At 48.1% G+C, this 18,453-nt stretch overlaps 1 protein-coding gene across 6 annotated transcripts; it reads left to right on the forward strand.

Annotated features, from left to right (window-relative positions):
* Positions 1-195: 195 nt before the first annotated feature.
* Positions 196-18,011, forward strand: LOC119123441 (deoxynucleotidyltransferase terminal-interacting protein 1). 6 transcript variants are annotated; one of them, XM_037252594.1, is made up of 14 exons: positions 198-487; positions 626-738; positions 840-907; positions 14,529-14,625; positions 14,696-14,794; positions 14,968-15,027; positions 15,109-15,165; positions 15,505-15,563; positions 15,649-15,691; positions 16,160-16,218; positions 16,643-16,703; positions 16,777-16,848; positions 16,952-17,007; positions 17,078-18,011. In XM_037252594.1, exons 1-14 carry the CDS (start codon positions 415-417, stop codon positions 17,184-17,186), a joined length of 1,026 nt encoding a protein of 341 aa, XP_037108489.1. In that variant the 5' UTR covers positions 198-414; the 3' UTR covers positions 17,187-18,011. The 6 variants fall into 6 exon arrangements, with proteins under 6 accessions (XP_037108490.1, XP_037108489.1, XP_037108488.1 ...); XM_037252593.1 differs by having other exon boundaries at positions 199-487; positions 837-907; XM_037252598.1 differs by having other exon boundaries at positions 200-554.
* Positions 18,012-18,453: the final 442 nt, after the last annotated feature.

Genomic DNA, 18,453 nt, shown 5'->3' on the forward strand with positions numbered 1-18,453 from the left:
TTATCAGCATTTGGTGCAAAGTTCAAGTTATCCATGAACAATATGAGAATTCTTTCACACTGTCAGATTTTTTTTATTTATTATATAAATCACACACACATACACACCGTCAAATGCAGGAATCTAATTCCTAGAGCCTGCACAGTGCACACAAGACAGGGGTACCATCAGCCATCCCCAGTAGCAGTTCTGAATTGCGATCGCAAGCAGTCGCTTGCCACGTAGCCACCAGAAGCTATTTGCGCAAATTTGCGTCCAATCCGGGAACCAAGGACGCGTTCGGAAAAGACTCCGCACGAGTTCAAGAGTGTTTTGCCCGAGTTTGCTGTTCGGAAACTCAGAGTCCACCTAAACGGAGTGCCAGTGTGCGCACTCGGCGCCCCGGCTTGGCGCTAGTGCTGGCTGCTTTCGGAAATGAGCGGAAGTAGACCGCGCTGTGCCTTTTTAATCTCAGTGCGAATTTCCCAGCGTATTCGAGAAGTCACAGGTGACCCATCCCTCGCACGGAGAACTCGATCCGAATAACGTTTTGGCGCCGTTTGCAGTCACTCGAAGTCGTTATATTAGACGTTTAACGACACTTGTTCCTAGCTGCCGCTAACGGTTTATTTGGCGCTGTTTTCAGAGCTTATAGCTGCTGTTAGCCTAGCCGCTCGTTCGCGTGCTAGCTGGAGGGCCTTTGCGATGGAAGGCAAACAAGCAAAGCGATCGCAGGCGGACGAAAGCCAGCAGCCGTCGGTAAGAGGGACAAATGGGCGAAACGAAGACGCCCATGCGCGCTACTGACTACTGAATTGGTGACTACTGAATGGCGTCTTCCTCTTTGTTTGGGTCAGAAGCCGTGGAACTTGATGATTAAACACAGACACGTTCACAGGAGAGGACGACGCTCGCACATGGCCGTCAGGTAACACACTCGTAGTCTGTTGCAAAGAAGAGGAAAGGGACGGACGGTGAAGGGGAAATTAATACCATTGACGCTTGTTTCATAGGGATAATCTCATTTAGGTTGCCGATTGGAGTTGCCGTAGAGCAGTGCTTCTCAATCATGTTCTGTGATGCCCCCCCCCCTAGGGAGAAAACATTTCGCGCCCCCCCCATGGTATTAACATTAAAGTAAACAAAAATAAATAAAAAAGATCAACTTACAATAAAGAATAACTTTATTAATAACAGTTTTTTAGTCTGTAACAGAACAGATTCAATGTGCATCACTTTGCCTGAAATTAAAAAATCAATTATAATCATTTAAACTATAAACATTCTTGATCAACTGCCATTTTATGCTAAAAAAAATACAATAAAATAATAATAAACATACTTAATATTGAATTAAATAACAGCAATAAATATTAAATTCAAAGTAATCAGCAACTAACTCAGGAGCACAATATATAAAACATTTTAACCTACAAAACAAAAATGTGCTGTTTTTTTAATCAAAATGAGGCAGCATGACGGAGACCATTATCCACAGCTGCAGGTAGTAACAGCTCTTCTGCAATGTTGTGGGTTTTTTTTTTTTGCACTGAGCAATTTGGTACGCTGCTTTATATGATGCTTACAGTGCTTGCTGATTGACTGAAGTAGCATTCACAAAGTGGGATGATTGTTGGCAATATTCAGCCCGTTTTCGCTGAAAAACCTCGAGCATCCTATCAGCATGATTGGGGTGCAATGACTTTAAGTGCCGCCTTAATTTATTTGGTTTCATACTGTCCGCTGCCAACATTGTAAGGCACAGTAAACACACCGGTCTTTCCTCGTCTCCCATCGTAGTCACACTGAAGCCGAGCGCTACGTACGCTTCGTCATATTTTCTTGTCTTAGCTTTCATGTGACTCTCAATTCTCTTATCTCCGTCTCTCTCTGTCGTTCTTTTCAACCCAGGGACATGCGGTCAGAGGAGGCAAGGGAGGCTACACCTCCCCTGCTATCATGAAAAGGGGAAAAACAAATTCAATAGTGTTTATTATGAAGTCATTTTCCTTTTAATTTCAATAATTTTGTATCATTTGACGTCAGTGACTCCCCAGTCATGAACCTCACCGCACGTCACTGTTTCAACCCTGTTAAATATTTTTCCATGGTGTCCCACTGCACTTTTTATCGCCTGCTCTGTGCTGTTTGTGCGCATGTTCCGTGCGCTCTATACTGTAGAGCGAATACTCCTTGCGCACACAATTACAGCGATACCGCCACTCCCACCTAATGCAGTGGATGTCTAATTATCCTTTAACACGCCCGGACTGATCATCGGGAGAACCGGGAGTATTCCCGAAGCGCCGGCCTAGGATAGGCCTGCTGGCCTGCGTCTCTCTGTTTTTTTGTTTTGTTTTGTTTTTTTAAGTGCCGGTGCGGCGGCGCGCCTATCAGAGAGACAGGCCAGGTCACTCAGGCCAGGAGCATGTGAGGAGGGAAAGATGATTGGTTTGTATTAATTAACACCCGCCCCCACAGTCCGTATCAACCACACAGCGCGTGTGGAGGAAGGGGTGTGTTACTATGTCAGGTGCTGGCTGCTGTAGCTAGCGAGCGGTGCAAGTGAGGTTAATGGACTTCGAACATGGTAAAAAGAAGAGGAAAGGCGGTGCGGAGAGGGACAAAAAAAGAAAGGCGCTGGCTGGAGGTGGACGCGGCCAAATGCAGAAAAGTTACGGATTTGTTCTGCTCCCCCTGCGCAAAATGTAACTAATTTATTGTCCTAAAATCTGGGGTGCGCATTATACATGGGTACAACAATTTTCCCTCGAAATAAAACTTGAAATCACCTTTCTTCTTGTTTGTTGTCAATCGCGCATCACATTCAGCCATCCTGCACAACACACTTAGTCAGTAAAATTCATAATTGACGACACACCGTTTGATGCGATGGTCCAATCCTTGATGGTGTGTTATTGTCAAATATTGTTTGTTTTTTAATCTCCATCGCAAACCGGATATCATACGGAGGCCGCCATTACAGATGCGCAGAACGGATGCGCAAGACACGTCCGCTATATAAAGAGCGAGAGTTCAGTTCGCTACCTAAATGCGTATTACAGGTAATATTTTATTTCACAACACTTTGCCTTGTTCCTTTCCTCTCTGCTGTTCACTTCAAACACACTCCATACGAACACAATGCTCTCGTATCAGACGCTTGCTCGATCACCTGCTCGTTTGCTGTCATAATGTACCCTACACAAATCCGAAACATTTCTCCGCTATCGAGTTTGCTAGCGCATGCGCAGTGATACTGACCGGCAGAATAACATCCGGTTGTTCCCAAAGATGATCTTTTTTCTGAAATAATTTTACGTTTACGGACTTAAGTAAGTAAGAGTCAAAATTTGGGTGCGTATTATACATGGGTACAGGCTTTTTTCCAGCATCGACATGCCATTTTTAGGGTGCGTATTATACATGGGGGCGTATTATACATGGAAAATTACGGTATTTAAAAAAACAGATATTATTAAAAATGAACACAATTTGCAATTCTAGTAATGACACACGAATTTGATGCACAATTTGTCTTCACGGGCCACATAAAATGATGTGGCTGGCTGTATCTGGCCCCCGGGCCTTGAGTTTGACACCTGTGGTTTAGCCCAGTGTTTGTCAACCACTGTGCCACGGCACACTAGTGTGCCGTGAGTGATCGTCAGGTGTGCCGTGGAAAATTATCCAATTTCACCTAATTGGTCTAAAAATATTTTTTGAAAACGAATTAATTATCTGCAGATAATATGCCATTGTCGAGTGTCTGTGCTGTAGTAGTGACTGGCAGCGTAATCATGTAATGATTTCTTATCACTAGATGGCAGCAGGGAGCAAATTGCATTGTATGTTAAGACAAGAGATGCATGAATGTGACAGATACCAGTGAGAGCATTGTGGCTAGCAAGACTGTGCTGACGGTGATGGAGAAGTTTTTGAAAAGAAAAAATGCTAACTCCGATCTGGGGCCTGGACAAAATTCAGACCCAGATGAAGGCCCTAGTATGAGAAAGAAGGCAAATACCGTGAGCTCGAGGCAATACAATGAGAGTTATATTTCATTCAGATTTACTTTTACCGGGGATGCAATGACACAGACTCCGTTGTGCTTGGTATGTGGTGAAAAGCTATCTAACAATGCTATGGTACCAAGCAAGCTTAAACGCCATCTCCAAACAAAACACCCTTCGCTTCAAAACAAGAATGCAGACTATTTTGTTCGCCTGTGTACACACATGGAGAAACAGGCAACTTTTATGAAATAAAACACAAAAGTAAATGTGAGAGCCCTTAACACTAGCTACCACATAGCTGAACTTATAGCTAAATCATAAAAGTCCCACACTGTGGCAGACGCATTAATATTACCCGCCTGCAAAGTCATTGTAAATGAGATGCTCGGACCTGAAGCAGTTAAAGAAATAGCCAAAGTCCCTCTCTCAGATAAAACAATTTCCAGACATAGTGATGACATGTCTGCAGACATCGAAAGTGTGGTTTTGGAAAAGATCCGTATCAGTGAGAAATTTGCGTTGCAACTTGACGAGTGTACTGATATTAGTGGACATGCTCAACTCTTGGCCAATGTGCGTTTTGTGGATGGAGACGCAATCAGAGAAAACTTCCTATTTTGCAAGGCATTGCCAGAAAAGACAACAGGAGAGGAAATTTGTCGGGTCACATCAGAATATCTTGAACAAGGAGGACTTAAGTGGGAAAACTGCACGAGTGTTTGCACTGATGGAGCTGCAGCCATGGTCGGGCGCAACAAAGGCTTTGTAAGCAGAGTGAAGGAAAGAAACCCAGATGTGATTGTTACGCACTGTTTCTTACACCGTGAGGCACTCGTGGCCAAGACTTTACCAGCAGACCTAGCCCCTGTGTTGAATGATGTTGTGCACATGGTAAACTTTGTGAAGACACGACCTGTGAAAAGTCGCATCTTTGCATCTTTGTGTGAGGAAATGGGTGCGGAGCATAAGATCTTGCTGTTTCATACGGAGGCCCGATGGTTGTCGCGCGGCAAGGTGCTGGCCCGTGTGTATGAGCTGCGGAAGGAACTCAAAGTGTTTCTGAAATGAGGGGTCAGATTACGCACAGCTGCTTGCAAGTGATGAGTGGTGTGCAAGGCTGGCATACTGTATTTTTTGGACTATAAGTCGCGTTTTTTTCCAAAGTTTGGGTGGGGGGGGCGACTTATACTGAGGAGTGACTTATATGTGAATTTTTTCACAAATGTTCAAAATTCTAAAGGAAAAAAAATGAAACCGCGATGTAGCAAGGGATTACTGTAATTTGAATTTCAAGTGACATCAGCGGCGCGGCGGTTGTTTACATAAAGGACAAAGATTCGATCACGGGATGACGAAGATGACAAAGGGCCGCACCTACTACCGGCATCATTAGCGGCTTTGTAAGTGACACGGAGGACGAAGAGTTTGAAGGATTTAATGATTTGGAGTGCCACAGAATGTTTGAAAAACTATTATGGCTTTTACGCACGCCTGGTCCTACTCTACGGAGCTCTCTTTCACCTCAGTGGATGGAAGTCGGGGGCCGGCGCTCGGCCGGATGGCTGTCCGGGCACGGTGGGTGGGGCTTGGACATGGCTTTTACGCACGGCCAGTCCTACTCTAGGGAGCTCTCTTTCACCTCCGTGGATGGAAGTCGGGGGCCGGCGCTCGGCCGGGTGGCTGTCCGGGGACGGTGGATGGGGCTCGGACACTGCTCCTACGCACGCCCGGTCCTACTCTACGTAGGCCACATCCGTGGCTGGAAGTGCCACCTCCGGGGATGGAAGTCCACGCCGCCACACGCCTGGAAGTCCACGCCGGTGCTTGGAGCCGTGTGGCGGTGAACTATTTATGTTATCCATCCATCCATCCATCTTCTTCCGCTTATCCGGGGTCGGGTCGCGGGGGCAGCAGCTTCAGGAGGGACTCCCAGACTTCCCTCTCCCCAGCCACTTCATCTAGCTCATCCCGGGGGATCCCAAGGCGTTCCCAGGCCAGCCGAGAGACTTAGTCTCTCCAGCGCGTCCTGGGTCGTCCCCGGGGTCTCCTACCGGTGGGACATGCCCGGAACACCTCCCCAGGGAGGCGTCCAGGAGGCATCCTGATGAGATGCCCGAGCCACCTCATCTGGCTCCTCTCAACGTGGAGGAGTAGCGACTCTACTCCGAGTCTCTCCCGGATGACCGAACTTCTCACCCTATCTCTAAGGGAGAGCCCGGACATCCTGCGGAGAAAACTCATTTCGGCCGCTTGTATCCGGGATCTCGTTCTTTCGGTCACGACCCATAGCTCGTGACCATAGGTGAGGGTAGGAGCGTAAATCGGCCGGTAAATTGAGAGCTTTGCCTTTTGGCTCAGCTCTCTCTTTACCACGACGGACCGGTACAGAGTCTGCATTACTGCCGAAGCTGCACCGATCCGCCTGTTGATCTCGCGCTCCATCCTCCCCTCACTCGTGAACAAGACCCCAAGATACTTAAACTCCTCCACTTGGGGCAGGATCTCATCCCCGATCCGGAGAGGGCATTCCACCCTTTTCCGATCGAGGACCATGGACTCGGATTTGGAGGTGCTGACCCTCATCCCGACCGCTTCACACTCTGCTGCGAACCGCTCCAGTGAGAGCTGGAGATCACGGCCTGAAGAGGCCAACAGCACAACGTCGTCTGCAAAAAGCAGAGACGCGATGCTGAGGTCCCCAAACCGGACACCCTCAACGCCTCGGCTGCACCTAGAAATTCTGTCCATAAAAATTATGAACAGAATCGGTGACAAAGGGCAGCCTTGGCGGAGTCCAACCCTCACCGGGAACGAATCCGACTTACTGCCGGAAATGCGGACCAAACTCTGGCAACGGTGATACAGGGACCGAACCGCCCTTATCAGTTGGCTCGGTACCCCGTACTCCCGAAGCACCCCCCACAGAACCTCCCGAGGGACACGGTCGAACGCCTTCTCCAAGTCCACAAAACACATGTGGACTGGTTGGGCGAACTCCCATGCACCCTCGAGGATCCTGTTGAGGGTGAAGAGCTGGTCCACTGTTCCACGGCCAGGACGAAAGCCACACTGTTCATCCTGAATCCGAGGTTCGACCTCCCGACGGACCCTCCTCTCCAGCACCCCTGAATAGACCTTACCAGGGAGGCTGAGGAGTGTAATTCCCCTGTAATTGGAACACACCCTCCAGTCCCCCTTCTTAAAGAGGGGAACCACCACCCCAGTCTGCCAATCCAGAGGCACTGTCCCCGATGTCCACGCGATGCTGTAGAGACGTGTCAGCCATGACAGCCCCACAACATCCACAGCCCTTAAGAAATCCGGGCGGATCTCATCCACCCCCGGGGCCTTGCCACCGAGGAGTTTTTTAACTACCTCAGTGACTTCAACCCCAGAGATTGGAGAGTCCGCCTCAGAGTCCCCAGGCCCTGCTTCCACAATGGAAGGCGTGTCGGTGGAATTGAGGAGGTCTTCGAAGTATTCTCCCCACCGACACACGACGTCCCGAGTCGAGGTCAGCAGCACGCCATCTCCACTGTAAACAGTGTTGACGTTGCACTGCTTCCCCCTCCTGAGACGCCGGATGGTGGACCAGAATTTCCTCGAAGCCGTCCGGAAGTCATTCTCCATGGCCTCGCCAAACTCCTCCCACGCCCGGGTTTTTGCCTCAGCAACCGCCGAAGCCGCGTTCCGCTTGGCCACCCGGTACCTGTCAGCTGCCTCCGGAGTCCCGCAGGCCAAAACGGCCCGATAGGACTCCTTCTTCAGCTTGACTGCATCCCTTACCGCCGGTGTCCACCAGCGGGTTCGGGGATTGCCGCCACGACAGGCACCAATGACCTTACGGCCACAGCTCCGGTCGGCCGCCTCAACAATGGAGGTCCACTCGGACTCAATGTCCCCCGCCTCCCCCGGGACGTGGGAAAAGCTCTGCCGGAGGTGGGAGTTGAAGCTCTTCCTGACAGGGGATTCCGCCAGACGTTCCCAGCAGACCCTCACAGAACGTTTGGGTCTGCCAGGTCGGACCGGCATCTTCCCCCACCATCGGAGCCAACCCACCACCAGGTGGTGATCAGTTGACAGCTCCGCCCCTCTCTTCACCCGAGTGTCCAAAACATGCGGCCGCAAATCCGATGACACGACTACAAAGTCGATCATCGAACTGCGGCCTAGGGTGTCCTGGTGCCAAGTGCACACATGGACACCCTTATGTTTGAACATGGTGTTCATTATAGAAAATCCGTGTCGAGCACAGAAGTCCAATAATAGAACACCGCTCGGGTTCAGATCGGGGGGGCCGTTCCTCCCAATCACGCCCTTCCAGGTCTCACTGTCATTGCCCACGTGAGCATTGAAGTCACCCAGTAGAACGATGGAGTCCCCAGAAGGAGCGCCCTCCAGCACTTCCTCCAGGGACTCCAAAAAGGGTGGGTACTCTGAGCTGCCGTTTGGTGCATAGACACAAACAACAGTCAGGACCCGTCCCCCCACCCGAAGGTGGAGGGAGGCTACCCTCTCGTTCACCGGGGTGAACCCCAATGTGCAGGCGCCCAGCCGGGGGGCAATAAGTATACCCACACCTGCTCGACGCCTCTCACCGTGGGCAACTCCAGAGTGGAAGAGAGTCCAGCCCCTCTCGAGAGGGCTTGTACCGGAACCCAAACTGTGCGTGGAGGCAAGTCCGACTATATCTAGTCGGAACTTTTCTGCCTCGCACACCAGCTCGGGCTCCTTTCCAGCCAGAGAGGTGACATTCCATGTCCCAAGAGCCAGCTTCTGCAGCCGGGGATCAGACCGCCAAGGTCCCTGCCTTTGGCCGCCGCCCAGCTTGCAATGCACCCGACCCCTTTGGCCCCTCTCACAGGTGGTGAGCCCATGGGAAGGGGGACCCACGTTTCCTTTTCGGGCTGAGCCCGGCCGGGCCCCATGGGCGAAGGCCCGGCCACCAGACGCTCGCCTTCGAGCCCCGCCTCCAGGCCTGGCTCCAGAGGGGGGCCCCGGTGACCCGCGTCCGGGCGAGGGAAAACGTGATCCATTAATTTTTTTCATCATAAGGGGCTGATGAGCCGTGCTTTGTCTGGCCCCTCACCTAGGACCCGTTTGCCATGGGTGACCCTACCAGGGGCATGAAGCCCCAGACAACATGGCTCCTAGGATCATAGGGGCACGCAAACCCCTCCACCACGATAAGGTGACGACTCACGGAGGGGTATTTATGTTATAGTTACCGCTTTTTTCCGTGTATAATGCGCCCCCATGTATAATACGCACCCTAAAAATGGCATGTTGATGCTGGAAAAAAGCCTGTACCCATGTATAATACGCACCCAATTTTTTTTTTTTTTTTTCTTTTTTTTTTTTTTAAGTCCCAATGATCGTCACACACGCAGGGAGGCAATGGGTCCCATTTTTATAGTCTTTGGTATGGTCTTAACTAGGCTGGATGTATTTTTTTTTGTTGGCGTTGATTTCTCCGACTGCCCGTAAAGGCACCACCGCGATCAGATGAAAAGAGAGGAAAGTGACGTGCGGACATGTGAAAAAGGCGGCTCTGTATGGGAGAGACGTTGAAGAGGAATAAAAACACCCTTGGAAACCAAAACTTGCCCCTCGTCGTTACTCGGAGCCGCAATAAATGTTTCGGATTTGTGTAGGGTACATTGTGACAGCAAACGAGCAGGTGATCGAGCAAGCGTCTGATACGAGAGCATTGCGTTCGTATGGAGCGTGTTTGAAGTGAACAGCAGAGACGAAAGGAACAAGGCAAAGTGTTGTGAAATAAAATATTACCTGTAATACGCATTTTGTTATTTGCTGATTGTATTAAACTATCACATTCATTGTCAGTCAAGAAGAGAAGAGAAGAGGACTATTATCCCTTCTTTGACGAAATGACCAGAGCACAGTACAAACACACTATTGTTCTTGTAACGTGTTTTGTATTTAAGTCCTGTCTGCCCCTCGCTCACCGTCGGATCATTGCATGTGTTACTGTCATGACGTCTGTTTGGTTTCTGTTCCTGTCTTTGGTAATGTCACCCTGTCTTTTTGTTCCAAGTCTTTGTCAGTCAGTCCTGTTGTTGGTTTTGTTGTACCATGATTTTCTTAAAAAAAAAATAATAAAAAAATAAAAAAATTTAAAAAAATTTGTACCCATGTATAATGCGCACCCCAGATTTTAGGACAATAAATTCGTTAAATTTTGCGTATTATACACGGAAAAAAACGGTATTTGATATATTTTATTTCGTGTAGCAACTTGTATATGTTTTTATCGTTACAGTTCAGTAGTTGTTGGTTCGTTGAACTCTTGTTTTGTTAAATAAAGAGCCGTTTACCAAACCCACGTCTTCCCTGGTACTTTGTTAACGCTACAATATAGTTATATACCGTAATTTTCGGACTATAAGTCGCGTTTTTTTTCATAGTTTGGGTGGGGGGGCGACTTATACTCAGGAGCGACTTATATGTGTTTTTTTTTTTTTTCAAAAAATTTCAAAAAAAAAAATTCAAAAAAAAAAAAAATGAAACCGCGATAAACGAACCGCAATGTAGCAAGGGATTACTGTAATTTGAATTTCAAGTGACGACAGCAGCGCGAAACCATCTGCGTCACTCCAATTCATTAAATCCATCAATCGTCCTTTGTCAACAATGCGTGCGCGCCGCTGACGGCTTTTGCACTTAAAAATATTCCACAGGCCCATATAACGATATATAAATTATATATCAAATAACTATTATATAAGCAATAATGTTATCAAACCATCTGTGCACTCTAAATCATTAAATCCATCGATCAAATTCCTCGTCCTTTGTCAACATCGCCGCGCGTGCGCCCTGACGCCAGCCTCGTCGTTATTCCACAGATTTACTATATAACTATATTGTAGCGTTAACAAAGTTCAAGGAAAGACGTGGGTTTGGTAAACGGCTCTTTATTTAACAAAACAAACTTACAGGCGTGTGGCGGCGTGGACGTCCAGCCACGGAAGTGGACGAGAGCTCCATACGATAGGACCGGGCGTGCGTAGAAGCCATGACCGAGCCCCATGCACCGTCCTCGGACAGCCACCCGGCTGAGCGCCGGGCCTCGACTTCCATCCACGGAGCTGAAAGGCAGCTCGGTAGAGTAGGACCGGGCGTGCGTAAAAGCATTGTCCGAGCACCATCCACCGTCCCTGGACAGCCACCCGGCCGAGCGCCGGCGCCCGACTTCAATCCACGAAAGTGAAAGAAAGCTGGACGAGTGACGCGCGACGTCGCGCTGCTGACGTCAGCAGCGCGACGCGACGTCGCGGTCGCGCGTCAGCAGCGCGACGGTTGTTTACATAAAGGACAAAGATCGACTCGTCCAGCTTTATGTAATAGTTTTTTGAATAACTCTGAATTTTACGTCAGGGCCGTTCTCAGCTCTTAGTTTGTGTTTATGTCACGTTAGCATAGCTATCGTTTAGCCTGTTGTTGCTCGTTCATGACTGTTCTTGGTGTTGGATTTTGTCGAATAAATTGCCCCCCAAAATGCGATTTATACTCCGGAGCGACTTATACCGTAATTTTCGGACTATAAGTCGCGGTTTTTTTCATAGTTTGGGTGGGGGGGCGACTTATACTCAGGAGCGACTTATATGTGTTTTTTTTTTTTCAAAAAATTTCAAAAAAAAATTTCAAAAAAAAAAAAATGAAACCGCGATAAACGAACCGCAATGTAGCAAGGGATTACTGTAATTTGAATTTCAAGTGACGACAGCAGCGCGAAACCATCTGCGTCACTCCAATTCATTAAATCCATCAATCGTCCTTTGTCAACAATGCGTGCGCGCCGCTGACGGCTTTTGCACTTAAAAATATTCCACAGGCCCATATAACGATATATAAATTATATATCAAATAACTATTATATAAGCAATAATGTTATCAAACCATCTGTGCACTCTAAATCATTAAATCCATCGATCAAATTCCTCGTCCTTTGTCAACATCGCCGCGCGTGCGCCCTGACGCCAGCCTCGTCGTTATTCCACAGATTTACTATATAACTATATTGTAGCGTTAACAAAGTTCAAGGAAAGACGTGGGTTTGGTAAACGGCTCTTTATTTAACAAAACAAACTTACAGGCGTGTGGCGGCGTGGACGTCCAGCCACGAAAGGGGACGAGAGCTCCATACGATAGGACCGGGCGTGCGTAGAAGCCATGACCGAGATCCATGCACCGTCCTCGGACAGCCACCCGGCTGAGCGCCGGCCCTCGACTTCCATCCACGGAGCTGAAAGGCAGCTCGGTAGAGTAGGACCGGGCGTGCGTAAAAGCATTGTCCGAGCACCATCCACCGTCCCTGGACAGCCACCCGGCCGAGCGCCGGCGCCCGACTTCAATCCACGAAAGTGAAAGAAAGCTGGACGAGTGACGCGCGACGTCGCGCTGCTGACGTCAGCAGCGCGACGTCGCGCTGCTGACGTCAGCAACGCGACGTCGCGGTCGCGCGTCAGCAGCGCGACGGTTGTTTACATAAAGGACAAAGATCGACTCGTCCAGCTTTCTTTCACTTTCGTGGATTGAAGTCGGGCGCCGGCGCTCGGCCGGGTGGCTGTCCAGGGACGGTGGATGGTGCTCGGACAATGCTTTTACGCACGCCCGGTCCTACTCTACCGAGCTGCCTTTCAGCTCCGTGGATGGAAGTCGAGGGCCGGCGCTCAGCCGGGTGGCTGTCCGAGGACGGTGCATGGATCTCGGTCATGGCTTCTACGCACGCCCGGTCCTATCGTATGGAGCTCTCGTCCCCTTTCGTGGCTGGACGTCCACGCCGCCACACGCCTGTAAGTTTGTTTTGTTAAATAAAGAGCCGTTTACCAAACCCACGTCTTTCCTTGAACTTTGTTAACGCTACAATATATATTATCTATATATAGTAGATCTGTGGAATAACGACGAGGCTGACGTCAGGGCGCACGCGCGGCGATGTTGACAAAGGACGAGGAATTTGATCGATGGATTTAATGATTTAGAGTGCACAGATGGTTTGATAACATTATTGCTTATATAATAGTTATTTGATATATAATTTATATATCGTTATATGGGCCTGTGGAATATTTTTAAGTGCAAGAGCCGTCAGCGGCGCGCACGCATTGTTGACAAAGGACGATTGATGGATTTAATGAATTGGAGTGACGCAGATGGTTTTATTAACGTGTTATTTATGTAATAGTTTTTTGAATAACTCTGAATTTTACGTCAGGGCCGTTCTCAGCTCTTAGTTTGTGTTTAAGTCACGTTAGCATAGCTATCGTTTAGCCTGTTGTTGCTCGTTCATGACTGTTCTTGGTGTTGGATTTTGTCGAATAAATTGCCCCCCAAAATGCGACTTATACTCCGGAGCGACTTATATATGTTTTTTTTCACTTTTTTGGGCATTTTATGGCTGGTGCGACTTATACTCCGGTGCGACTTATAGTCCGAAAATTACGGTATATGTTTTTTTTCACTTTTTTGGGCATTTTATGGCTGGTGCGACTTATACTCCGGTGCGACTTATAGTCCGAAAATTACGGTACTAGATCTGTGGAATAACGACGAGGCTGACGTCAGCGGCGCACACGCGGCGTTGTTGACAAAGGACGAGGAATTTGATCGATGGATTTAATGATTTGGAGTGACACAGATGGTTTGATATTATTGCTTATATAATAGTTATTTGATATATAATTGATATATCGTTATATGGGCCTGTGGAATATTTTGAAGTGCAAGCGCCGTCAGCGGCGCGCACCCGGCCGGCATTGTTGACATAAAGGACGATCGATGGACTTAATGAATTGGAGTGACACAGATGGTTTTATAAACGTGTTATTTATGTAATAGTTATTTGAATAACTCTGAATGTTACGTCAGGCCCGTTCTCAGCTCTTCGTTTGTGTTTATGTTACGTTAGCATACGTTTAGCCTGTTGTTGCTCGTTCATGTCTGTTCTTGGTGTTGGACTTTGTCGAATAAATTTCCCCCAAAATGCAACTTATACTCAAGAGCGACTTATATGGTTTTTTTCACGTTATTGTGCATTTTATGGCTAATGCGACGTATATTCCGGAGCGACTTTTAGTCCAAAAATTACGGTATATATTTATCAGGACGACTTTCGTTAGGGGGGCCCCTTGACATATTTCTACCTGGGGCCCCATGGAGGTCTGATCAGAGGTGTTATCAAATGCCAAATAAAATGTATTCAACTTTGAAATTTGAGTGTGATCAAGTGGCGCGAAAAGCAATGGCTGTAAAAAGCATTGCATCTCGCCAATGATGTGACAAGCTGCACTCCCATGCTAGGCCATGGAAAGAATTGAAAAAAATAATACTCCCAAAACAGGAACATGCACCCCGACAAATTGTTACAGACAAAATGTGGAGTAACTGTTATTTCTTATATTTATTTCGACACTCGAAAAGCAAGTATTTCTTTTGACATTTTCTTTAATGGTTAACGCCGACAACTAACAGAATTATGAATTTGTGGGTATGTATGGGTGTGTATAGTTATACAGACCCACAGGTGTCCATGGACCTCCTGAGAGCGGTCCTTCAACCCAGCTTCAACGATGACATCATGGCCGTGTTCCGAAAATACCACACGGTATGCTGCATGTGCGCGCGCGCGCGTGTGCGCACGTATGTGAGACGGGCTTGTGTTGTTGTTAATGCAGTTCTTTGAGAAGGCGGCGCATAACGTGAAGGAGAATATTGGTGACGAGGTGCACGCAGATCAGCTCATCAAGGAAGCATGCAGGAATGTTCTGGAACATGTAAGCCTGTGCATGCGTGCGCGTATCTGACGATGTTGCAGTTTGACTGTGTTTGTGCTTTGGTGTGAAAGAGACGCAGTCGGTGTATTTCTTTGCATTTGTAACTGAGTTTCTTGTGTGCGGCAATGACAATTACTTTTTTCCTGTGCACGTGGCCACGGTTATCACCACAGGCCAAAGTTTTGTTTGCCGAAAGTGAGGCAAAGAAGCCGAGTTGCGAGGTCAGCGTCAAGGTAGGACGGATGAAGCAGCAGCGACTCCCTTCCTTGGGCGAGTGGTCTCCGAGTCAGATTTTTGCTTGCATGTGTTGGCAGCGTCCTCGAGGTTGCGAAGAAAGCAGCAGCCAGAGGAGCAGTCCGGTCCACAAAAAGGTGCGTCCCTGTCCTTCACCGTCCGTCCTTTCCGAGCCCTGTTTTGCTTCTTGCGCTGCTCCAGCCCAGCGTCCTAATCACATTCGTGTCCCCATGCTTTTTGACTCTGGTGCTACCATACTTTGATTTTCTTGTCCGAATCCATTCCCAAGTTGACTTGTGGGTGTCTCCCACAAGTTTGGGCAATATTTCAGATGCGTTTGTCTTCTTGTTTTGTTTTTTGCAACCCGGCCATCATGTTCTCATCCGGTCAGGTCAGTGGAGTTTTTCGGCTGCCAGCGTAAGTCATGCCAAAACTGATGTTGGCTTTTTGTGTGTGCACATTGTCGCCGTCCTTAGAGGAAGAACCGCACAAGCGGCGCCGTAGCGTCTGACCGATCATTGAACATCTCCGCTCAGTGAGTATAACGGCACAGGCGGCGGGCGACCTCCAAATGGGCCGATTAAAACGTGTATGTGTGTGTGCGTGTGTTTATTTTTCAGCGTGAAGGCAAAGTGTGAAGCCATCAAGAAAGAAGGACCAAAGGTGACAACACAACACACTTTTGCCCCTGACGCAGAGGGGAGTGTTTTGTCCGGCAGCTGTCTTGAATGAATCTTTGGCAGCGGAATGCAATGCCGGTCTCTGTTTGGCTTTTGAGCTATTTCCGTTTTCTTCAAGAATATCAAATGTGTATGTATGGAACCAAAACGGTTGAATAGGTACGAGCTTTGGGAGGTGCAAAAGCAAGCTAAGAGGAACCAAACGTGATGCGTTGCTCCTCCGGCAGCTCTTGGGCACACCTCTTGGCGGCCGACTCTCTCAATCATGACAAATGGCAAAAAGGGTCGCCACGTAGCTGAAGAGGAGACCAGAGGCAGCCAAGTCGCGAGGTTACCCTAGCTCAGCGGAATTGCAATTTGGCCTATCTGGAGGGAAAACAAAACTGACTGCAGTTTGGGGATTAGCGTCAAACTGTAACTCAAGACAATGTCTTTTGTTTGTGTTCTTTAGTGGGAGCCGTCCAGACTGAATGAAAGCAGCACTTTTGTTTTGGGGTCCAGAGCTAACAAGTAAGTCGGCACTTGTTTTAGTTGTTGTTTTCAAGTTATAAGCATTTCTTGCTTATAGAAAGAAAATTTTCTAAGATGAGTTTATCTTACTTTTTTTTGCCATTGTGGGATGTATTTGTCCCGCTACCCAGTTAGGGGGGGCGGCGATTCTCCCGGCAGTTGCTGCAGCAATTGACGGAATCCAGCAAGATGACTTTGGCAGCATATGTCACAGACCAAACTAGAAACTGGACCATCATAGATGTTGCTGCTGCATTTCCCGCACTGTCAATTTTCAATAACATCCTCTTCGTATACTGTATAATAAAGGGATGAAAATTTGGGTAGAATTTTTTTTTTTAACTCAACAATTAATGGAAAATTGATTGTTTTCAAAGCCAAATGGCCATACGTATTTTAAAAAAGGCTTACTTTTCTGGCACAGGGCATTGGGAATGGGCGGGACCAGAGGACGAATCTACATCAAACATGCTGACCTCTTCAAGGTGCGCGCACACACACACAACTCCCACTTGGCATGCGACAAGTCACAGAACGTGTTGCGTGTGCACTCGTCAGTACGCGGCGGACACCAGGGACAAGCAGTGGCTGGCCGAGCGTCATCACATGAGGGCGACGGGCGGCAAGATGGTGAGGCCGGGCGCCGGCAGCTGCTGCTGCGTTGGCCGCTGCTCCTACCGCGGGCCCCACCAACACTGATTAACGGGATGCGTGCGTCTGCTTGATCTCTCAGGCCTACCTGCTTATCGAAGAGGACGTCCAGGATCTGGCGCGCGGTGACGATTACAAGTAAGTGGGCCACTGCCGTGCTCTTTTGCCTCAGCAACATGCCACGTTAAGCACGTGTGCGGGCGCGCAGGGACTGCCCGGATGTGAAGTTGGAGGAGATGAAGCCCTTCTCTGTTCCTCTCTGGATGGTGGAGAAAATGCAGAGGGCCATGGAGGCGCAGAGGGACACGGAATTCTGAAGCGCAAGTTGCCAGATCCTCCATGTGTATTAAAAAACAAAAGCCGAAATGTCAAAAGTCGCTTGTGCTACTCCAAGTGTGTGCGTCTCGGGCTCCCTCTAGTGGTATGAATGCAAAGAATGAAGCCACCATTGCTGTTGGAAACCCGTGTGATTCGATGGTGAGCGGATGTGGTGGTATGTGCGTGTGTGTGTAGGGGCCTCTTAAGTGCACTCATATCTCTGGAGCGGCTCTGGAGCCACGGGTTGCCAACCCCTGCCCTAGGGGTTCGGTAGAGCCTCCACTGCGGAGGGCCAAACACACCTGATTTTTCGTGTAAATTCGTGATTACGCATATCCAGTGGCGGGCCGTGCATTTCACACCTAGGCCGTCAGCAGTGCTCCGTCTGAATCAATCCAACCCTCAATAACTATTTTATGTCTATAAAACTTCTACTGCAAGTACAGCTGTGACACACATAAAAAAGCATAAAAAATAACCTGATAAAATTGCAATATTATTTAGGAATAGAGCAACATTTTACTCACCAAAATTCCTGATTATTTGTACACAAAATCCATCCTTTCTTTCTTCAAGAAGATTTCAATTACTCTGTTGTGCAGATTATCCATGCGTTTCATTTCCATCAAGAAGTCCTTTTCTATTGCCATCGAAGCTAATGCTGAAAGTCGAGCCTGCCCTGTCATATTTCTGGCATAAGTGTAAATCCGTGTTGCTCTCAGCAATGAGAGAAAGAAGCGACGCATAGTTTCCTCTGTTTTTGGATCCAGCGCTTTGGCTTTCATTGAGCCCCCGAATTGAAAGTTCCTGCTTGCTTCAAAAAATGACACAGTCTATCAGTCTTTTTAAGATTTCCCTATTTTTCTTCACTTTTTCGTTGTGGTGCTCCGTTTAACTGCGTACTTGTTCGCTCAGCTGTAGATCCACTCTGGTTTCCCCAAAAGTTATGGAAAGCACCGTTGCTTGTAATTGTCCGGCAGTGCTTTGATGCCTCGTTGCTGCCTTGGTTAGGCAAGTAAAATTTACAAATCCAGTGTGGCTCCAATCACCATTCGATCAGTGGCAAATAACAAGCACTCCCAGCAATACAATTTGCAGCGTTCCTCGGAGACTGTAACTAGTGGACTGAAATCCTTTTTCGGGTTGTGACAGGCTTGCGAGCTTCGCGATTGCCCGACCTTGCTTAACAATGTCAATTTTTTTCTTGAAAAGTCCGTCTAAAAATGGCTTTGATAGTACCGTAATTTTCGGACTATAAGTCGCGTT

This window comes from Syngnathus acus, chromosome 5, assembly GCF_901709675.1.
Source record: "Syngnathus acus chromosome 5, fSynAcu1.2, whole genome shotgun sequence".
NCBI lineage: Eukaryota > Metazoa > Chordata > Actinopteri > Syngnathiformes > Syngnathidae > Syngnathus > Syngnathus acus.

Bases quoted from the DNA above. Each gene is read 5' to 3' on its own strand.
- LOC119123441 (XM_037252593.1), top strand. From the start codon at position 415: ATGAGCGGAAGTAGACCGCGCTGTGCCTTTTTAATCTCAGTGCGAATT. The intron at 488-625 runs GTGACCCATCCC...CGCTGTTTTCAG, and splicing joins GCGTATTCGAGAAGTCACAG to AGCTTATAGCTGCTGTTAGC. The intron at 17,008-17,077 runs GTAAGTGGGCCA...GCGGGCGCGCAG, and splicing joins GCGCGCGGTGACGATTACAA to GGACTGCCCGGATGTGAAGT.